Genomic DNA, 8236 nt, shown 5'->3' with positions numbered 1-8236 from the left:
AAACATCCTGCCAGCAAAAAATGAGTCTCCAATCTGCTGTGATGCTCCTTCAAAACAAGAGATTCTGGATGCCATTAAGAAGCTGAACTAAGGTAAAGCGACGGTCCTGATTAGATTCCACCTGAAGCCCTAAAAGCAGATGTCAATGTGACGGCAGACATCCTCCTCCCACTGTTTACCAGGATCTGGAATGAAGGACACCCCGTGAAGCTTCCAAAAAAGGGGGATCTCAGCAACTGCAGCAACTACAGAGGGAGGGGATCACTCTTCTCTCAATACCTGGTTAGGTCTTCAACAGAATCCTTCTGGAGAGAATCAAGACAGCAACGGATCCAAGACTACGGGAAGAACAGGCTGGTTTCCGGAAAAATCGCTCAACTATCGACCAAATTGCCATGCTGAGGATTATTGTGGAACAGTCCCTGGAGAATAACTCCCAGCTGATCGTCAACTTCCTTGACTATGAGAAGGCCTTTGACAGTATAGACCGAGCAACACTGTAGAAGATAATGAGACACCACGGAATCCCACAGAAGTTGGTGAACCTCCTCAAGAGCATATACGAAGGGACAAGTTGCAGGGTTGCACATGATGGCCAGCTCACTGACAGCTTTGACACCAAGACTGGTGTGAGACAGGGATGTTTACTATCACCGTTCCTCTTCATATTGGCAGTCGACTGGCAGATGAAGGAAACAACCAGAGGACACAGAAATGGTATACAGTGGACACCATGGACACAGTTGGACGATCTGGATTTTGCAGACGACTTGGCACTTCTGTCGCACACCCAGGAACAGATGCAAGCAAAGACCAGTATTAAACAGCCTATCGAAGTCTGTTGGATTGAGGATCCACCCCGGAAAGTCAAAGGTCCTAAGGACAGATGCACAACGAAAGGAGCAGGTCACAATAGAAGAAAAGGCACTAGAAAACGTTGAATCCTTCTGCTATCTTGGGAGTATAATTGACAGAGAAGGAGGAACAGGTGCTGAAATAAAGTCCCGCATTGGAAAAGCACAAGCTGTTTTCATATCTTTGGATAGGATTTGGAAGACCAGAGATATCTCACTTCGAACAAAGCTGATGATTTTTAATTCAAATGTGAAGTCGGTCCTGTTGTATGGATGTGAGACATGGAACGCATCACAGACTTGCATAAAGATGCTCCAGGTTTTCTTGAACAGGTGTCTAAGAAAGTTACTGAGGATCAGATGAACAGACAGGGTCATCAATGTGGAAGTGTTAAGAAAAACAAGACGGATCCCAGTCAGAGATGAGGTAGGAAGAAGGAGGTGGCGATGGATTGTACATACTCTCAGGAAATCAGGCAGCTTCATAACAAAGAAAGTTTTGGATTGGAACCCACAGGGTAAGAGATCAAGGGGAAGACCGCGTGGAACCTGGAGAAGAATCACAGAAATCGATGTACAGAAAAGTGGGAAGACATGGAATAACATCAAGAGGCTAGCCCATGATAGAGAAAGGTGGAAGGTGTTTGTCCGTGGCCTATACCCTGGTGCAGGATGAGAAAGGCAATGAGAGATGAGACATGCATGCAGGGAATAGGATGAGGGAGGTTTTCTTTTAGAGACTGGTTGAGTATTTTATTCTAATAAAAGTCGCCTCAGTAAAATCGAAAGTATTTCTATAGAAGAGACCGTAGACAAACTTTAACCTTAATCCGTCGAAAGCAAGAATGTTAAAACTGTGCCGTTCCAAACCCAATAAATTTCAACAATAGTAAACTTGCAGAGTTTGAATATTTCGTTAAATATGTACCATACAATAACTTACAGCCGTGCTTGCCAGATAACCCTTACGGCACACTAGCAAGGGGCCAACCAGCCCTGTGTTGTGGTCTCGCAGCGGGTCAAATGCTGAGGTGTAGAGGTAGTTGCGACAGGGCTCCGTTGTGTTGTCAACCAGGTCGTCTGGCACCTGGAACACGTACGTGTGATAATGTCCGGGGAGTATTCTACCTCCTACAGGTCTCCCTATGTCTGAGGAGAATGAATTATAAAGAAACACTTGATTAATCAGTTAAACGTCATAGTTCACTTGAGAAACATTTTCTAGAAGCAAAGGTGGAAGGCAACAAAAGATGGGAACAGGGTGTATAGAAAACTGGCTTGGAGCCAAAACAACTCCAGTAGGCAGAATGGCAAGAGATGGAGTGTCTTAATGCAGGAAGGTCCGATAAGTAACATTCAACTACCGGAAAAGCTAAGAGGAAGAAGAAGCTTTATCAGTCACACATATAATAATATGTCTGAGAAGAGTAAATCAAAAGCAGTTAAAGGCTGATTGGTCACACATCTATGTTGGAGAATTAGCCTCTGCGGTGTAGCAGTTAGGCCCCTCGCCCTAGCACGAGAAGACATGAGAGCGATTGCCGTGAGGGGGGGGGGGTGGTTCTTTTGGGTATCTGCGCTTGTCTGTTGGGATGTTGTGCCCTTCTCAGTCCAAGTTGACCCTGGCAGGCGGGGTCGAAGCAGCCCGCCTTCTAAATGATCTTGTCGATCGGGTGAGGTGGAGGGGGGAGCGTGAGACACACATACAATTACATGTACATAATATGTGCATATCTAAAGCAAAAATGGTTTATCGGTCACATATCTAGGTCTGAGAAGAGTAAGTTAGAAGCACAGGGTTAATCAGCCACACATATCTCTGTGTTTGCTTGCTTGATTGGTGGATTCATTAGAATGTGGGTATGACTTATTTTTTTATTTGTGTCATGATCAATGATAAATGATTTAATCATTCCTTGTTTGGCTTCTGTATAACGCAAGAACCCAGTTTTACCTCGCAATTTGCATCAGCACTTGATCTCACCTTGGGAATCATTGAAGCTGAAGTCTTCAGTTTTTGCGTCAATCTCTGATTTCTCCAGCCGATCAATAAGATACATTAATGCACTTTTTAGCCTGTCAACTTCACAGTTAACTCCTTCTCCCCCCTCCCTTCCCCCCAAGAAAAAAGCGCGATTTCAATCAAGCAGTTTCACAAACACAAACACAATGATAGCCAACTATCAGCCTCTTAATAATATAAGATCCCTAATAGCCTTGATTATTTCCTTCCCCCGTTTTCAAATGTAAAAGGTGCTGAGAGGAGCCTTGGGCGTCTATCGATCAGTAAATGCACCAGTTCAACATTTTGCTCATTCAATAATAATCGAATCAAATTAAGAGAGCCAATTGCAGATGTGGTCAATCAATACAGCAATTCCTCTCACAGCTGGAAATCCATACACACGAAACGACACCGTCACGAAACAGATCACAAAAAAAGGGAGTGATATTCTTGTCGTTTAGGTGTCGTTTCGTGTTGATGACTTTCAGTATATTATGCGTCCTTTTGTCGGGATTTATTTTAAAATAGCTCTTTATTTATTTATATTTATTCATATATCTATTTATCTATTTGCTTTTATTGTATTTATATATATATTACTTTATTTATTTGTTTAGTTTTATTTAATTATTCATTTATTTATTTATTTATTCATTTATTCATTCGTTTATTGGAACTTTTATTGAAACATTTATTAAAACATTTTTCGAAACATTCATTCATTCATCCATTCATTCATTCATTTATTCGTTTAGTTGGGGGTATTTTTTTGTCCCGACGTTGTCTTAGTTTGGATTTCAATCGTTTCGTTGAATACAAATTTCCATCTTACCGCCAACAACTTCTTCGAATGGGCTGTACTGGAGGCCGTGTGGCAGCAGTGAGATGGTAGAGGAGATGTTGTTCTTCACAGTCACTTGAAGTGTGTCGCCAACTTCCGCCCGCAGCACAGGGCCCAGAAGGCCGAGGTGTTCGTCCTCCTCTGACGTCATCACTGCAGTGAAGCTGGAATCGTTGTATGCTATGAACTTAGCTTTGTAGTAGACTCCCCCAATACGAGTGGAGCTGTTCTCAAAGAACTTGTTGGAAACTCTGAAATGAGCAGAGAAATGTATTGATATATTATCACATTAGACAAAAGTTTGGGTTTTTTAATGTTTTTAAAAGTTCTATTTCATATCATTTCAAACTGGCAGAAAGTCTACAGTTTTTATTTCAGTCTGAACAGGTAAGACTACCACACAACTTAACAAAGGCTACTATGAAAAGTAGAGCAATGAAACGAGTATGTGGGGCTGGATTACTGAATGAGTAGACTGATCCTTTGTTTCTCTTAATATGTGTAAGAAGAGTAGTGGGACAAAGAGATAAGACTGCTCAAGCTGCTTCTGTTGTGCTTTGAATAAAGTTTTAATTGAGAAAGAAGCATTGTAGAGATTGAAGACGTGATGTAAGTACTTTAAACTGATATCATAAACTGAATTAACTTTCTTTTCATTCTCTAAAACCTGAGCACTGAAACCCCAGAGGATTATTATTTTCTCAAGTGTGTGTGTGTGTGAATTTGAAGCCCATAGTCTCGAAATATGTAGACAATGTGAAATGAAATCTCTTCGAGAAATTGGCAAAAGACATAATATGGCCGAATGGCAATCTCCGGTACACACCTTATGCATATCAGCGTGCCGTGAGGATTTAGTTAAGATATATTATAGCTAAAATCGCAACACCACGTACAATATAAACCAGATTTCGTGCGTTAACTTTTCAAACTCAATAACGTTCCTTTGTCAGGCTGCAGTTTTCACAGCGGTCATAAAAGGGCCGTGTCACTAGAAATGACAATTCAGAAACAGTCAAAAGTATGCAGTCAGTATAAGCTTTGTCGCTTCGAAAAATCAGCCATATTTAATTTATCTTTACGTTTTGAAATGAAAAGTATTCACGCTTCTAGAACGGTGTTGTTTGTCCTGAGTGGTGGTTTTTCCTTGTATGCCGGGCTCTTAAACAAGTGATACAATGCCTTGAGCAATCGGTCAAAGGCTTGTTGCACAAAACTCTATTCTTTCCCGCACTCTGAAACCAGTTCCAAAACGCTCTTAATCACAAATACAGGTTGTCTGGAAAGTTTAAACCACGCCACAAGAAGACAGTTGTCAATCCTTTAGTAAGAATAGGGGGTTAAGTCTATTGATGGAATATTATGTTTTGTTTGTTTTTTTCTTGAGAAACTAACTCCCGTCTTTCTTTCCTTTTTTGTTCTTACAACCACGAGAAACCCAGTCATGAAATCATCAACGCGTCGGGCGATCGGCTTGTGCCACCATGGTCGCTTTGCGCCCTCAATCTGGCTAGCCTACCAAATCTCCTACCAAACCAAACCGAGCCCAATCGAACTGATCGTTCCAATGGGCACCCGTTACAAAGGTACTCACGATGTGGGATCTTTCAGAAGATGTAGACCGCGAGTATCCACCCCAGTTGGCCCATAATTCCACATGATCTTCTCAGCAGACAAGAAGTATTCCCTCAATGTGCCCTTGTTTTGCGCTCTCCACACACGTCTATTACAGTTTCGAGTGAAAAGATATGCGCCCATGCCATCTGGAAAAAATAAAGCAATACATTTTTTTCTTCCATCTTCAAAATATCTTTGAAACCTGGAAAGGTTCACAATTTCAACAGTTAGACCCAACAGCATACTCCAACACAGACCACGTCTTTACTCAAATAGAAGACGTCTGGAAACCACCCAGACATCCCAGCACTGTACAGACTGAGATCTTGGACATAATTTACTTCAAAGCACGCGTGCCATCAACTTTGTCGTTAAAATTTCCAATAAGTCATTTTCGAATGTAGGATTCTTTCGGTGGGGGGGGGGGGGCTAAGTTTTTCCGTTTGGGTTTGTTGCCGATGAACCCAAAATAACAGAGTTTCTTTCTTCCGAACGACCTTTGTGAAGTCTTTCTAACATAAATTCCTGGGGAGGGGGGTAAAAATTACGTAAAGGCAAGGTTTGAGGTTATGGTCAAACAGCTTCTCAGAGCCTCAGGCTGTCATCACTGGGTTCTTTGACGTCGGTATTGCTTTAGGGCTAACACATGAACATCGCTTTTTTGGAAATCCCGAGCTCCATCTCAATTGATACGATCTCAGCCTTGTCATATCCCAAACGGACCTTAAGAGAATGGAACCATAATCTTAAGTAATCGAGGACTGTCGTTGTTGTTGTTATCGATCCAGATAGAGGACTGTCAAAAAGGTAGGGTTGACCTTCATAACCAAAGATCAAAGGAATCAGAATGAAAAGCAGCCCACAGAACAAATCGAACAATACTCACTTTTCTCGTTTTCCCCAACCATGTCGGTGACACGCCAGTAGCCGGCCACGAGAGGAGTTGTCTCGGCAGCAACAAACGTAGCGCTGAATACTGACACTGTGTCTCCCCTGAAAAATAGGGGATGGACAGCTATGTGTTCGGATCTGAATTATATCTATTTTCGACCCAATTTTGGGTTACATGAACAGTAGGATATGATGATGATGATGATGATGATGATGATGATGATGATGATGATGATGATGATTACATGACAGAAAACCCAACAGCATCATGAACTAACTAGCAATTTGCCAACTATTCTGACGCACGCTGTGCCATTGATACAATCAATAGCCAAAGCCACATGTCACGACAAAACATGTACCGCCAGACAAACCTAAAAATCCTCCCTTAGTATCTTTTAATGAATGTTCGGTATATTTATTTGTGTTTATGATACATGATGCAGAATTTGACCTCAACTTTAATTTTTTTTTTTATCCGTTTATTAATAATCCCTTGCTTTAGTCAGCCCACTTTCTATACTTTTAATTGATGGTATAATCTAATAGACCAGCACAAATGATTATTGCGTGGGTGGTTGGAGGGTGCGCTGGTGTGGTTTGCTCCTTCTTTCCTATCAAACGTCTATCTTCCTTATCTCCCTCCTTCTATTTTTGTGTTTGTTACTCTGTTGTAACACCTCTAATCTACGGCAAATATAATATGACCTTATCGTGTTGCAAGTGCCGTAAAACTCGTCCTAAAACAAAAGATTACTGCATGCTTCCCACAAGAAAAAAGTAGAGGAACGTTATTAGAATTCTCTCAAACTATCATCAACCGACCAGTTCACAATGACTTCCAAAGAAGAGAACTGACAAAACAGAATCAGATACTTTTTTTTTCAGTGGACAAAACAGAAGTTTGCTAAAGCTGAAGCAAGAACGTAATTTTCCAAAATATAGTGAGTAAGAAAAAGAAAACAGAAAAGAAATATTAACTTACTTCATCCTTTCTGAATGTGGGTTTTCAAAATTGATGCATTTTCTTACGGTACTGTAAACACAATACAAAGCCAAACGAATAGCAACCCAAATACTTTCGGCTTCAATTGCTACATTGAAGTACCTCTTCTCCGTTAGCCTTTGGGGACTCCAGAGACTGAGGTGAGTAGTGAGTTCAGACTCAAAAGTAACGTCAAGCAATTAGTGTCGGTGACACAGGGTTTAAGAGGATGATCACTGGGGTGTGTTCTTGAGCAAGACACCGCTACCCCAGCTAAAAAGAAGGCCCTGCAGTGGCGACCAGCAATCGCAAGTTTGTGAAAAAGAATTTTTGTATTGGTGTGATATTCTATATTTATGTATACATTTGTGTATGTATTTGTGTATGTATGTATTATGACTAAGTGTTTAAGTATGTATGCTTGTCATTGTAACCCAAATTGCCAGACGTGGATCAATAAAAAAGGACGTAATTTAATTGCATATTTGCTTGTATTTATTTTGATGTGTCATGCGAAGGAATGAATCCGCGAGACATTTCACATTAAATTAGTTACGTTAGTTGTGATCAGATACGATTGTTGACACTGAAAATATATTTACTGAGTAAACAGTTTTAACAAATAAAGTCTTATAGCAAAAACATGCTACTTATTGTGTACCTAATTTTACATCTTCCTGTATATTTTATATTGGCACACTGATTTAGGGCTATAACCCCCACCCCCTCCCGTTTTTTCACAATGCCCGAACCCTTTTGTTTAGGAAGTCACGCTTTTCTGAAAATAACCTGGGTGAATGAGTCGGAGGCGTATATGCAGTACAGAACAGGCTTCCAACAGATGCAAGTTATTGTGGGCTTCATGGCCGGTTCCGAGTAGGCTGGAATACTGAGTACCTTTAATCGATGACGTTCTTAAACGTGTCTCCTCGGCACGCGGATTTTATTCATAATATCATCGTCGGAGAGCTCAGGGAAAGGCGTATGTGTGTGTGTGTGTGTGTGTGTGTGCGTGTGTGTGTGTGTGTGTGTGTGTGAGTGTG

General features: G+C 41.1%; 1 protein-coding gene across 1 annotated transcript in view; it reads right to left on the bottom strand.

Annotated features, from left to right (window-relative positions):
- The window catches only part of LOC101862864 (hephaestin-like protein), a gene marked incomplete at both ends in the record, with an annotated part of 19220 nt that extends 12910 nt beyond the window's left edge, over nt 1-6310 (bottom strand). Inside the window, 4 exon segments of the mRNA XM_013080879.2 lie at nt 1798-2003; nt 3692-3951; nt 5295-5463; nt 6204-6310. Coding sequence (XP_012936333.1) covers nt 1798-2003; nt 3692-3951; nt 5295-5463; nt 6204-6310 — 742 coding nt within the window.
- Between the last annotated feature and the right edge of the window lie 1926 nt (nt 6311-8236).

This window comes from Aplysia californica, unplaced genomic scaffold, assembly GCF_000002075.1.
Source record: "Aplysia californica isolate F4 #8 unplaced genomic scaffold, AplCal3.0 scaffold00104, whole genome shotgun sequence".
Classification (NCBI taxonomy): Eukaryota; Metazoa; Mollusca; class Gastropoda; order Aplysiida; family Aplysiidae; genus Aplysia; species Aplysia californica.
Note: the sequence above shows the minus strand (reverse complement) of the source record. Positions and strands in the feature narration are given on the sequence as shown.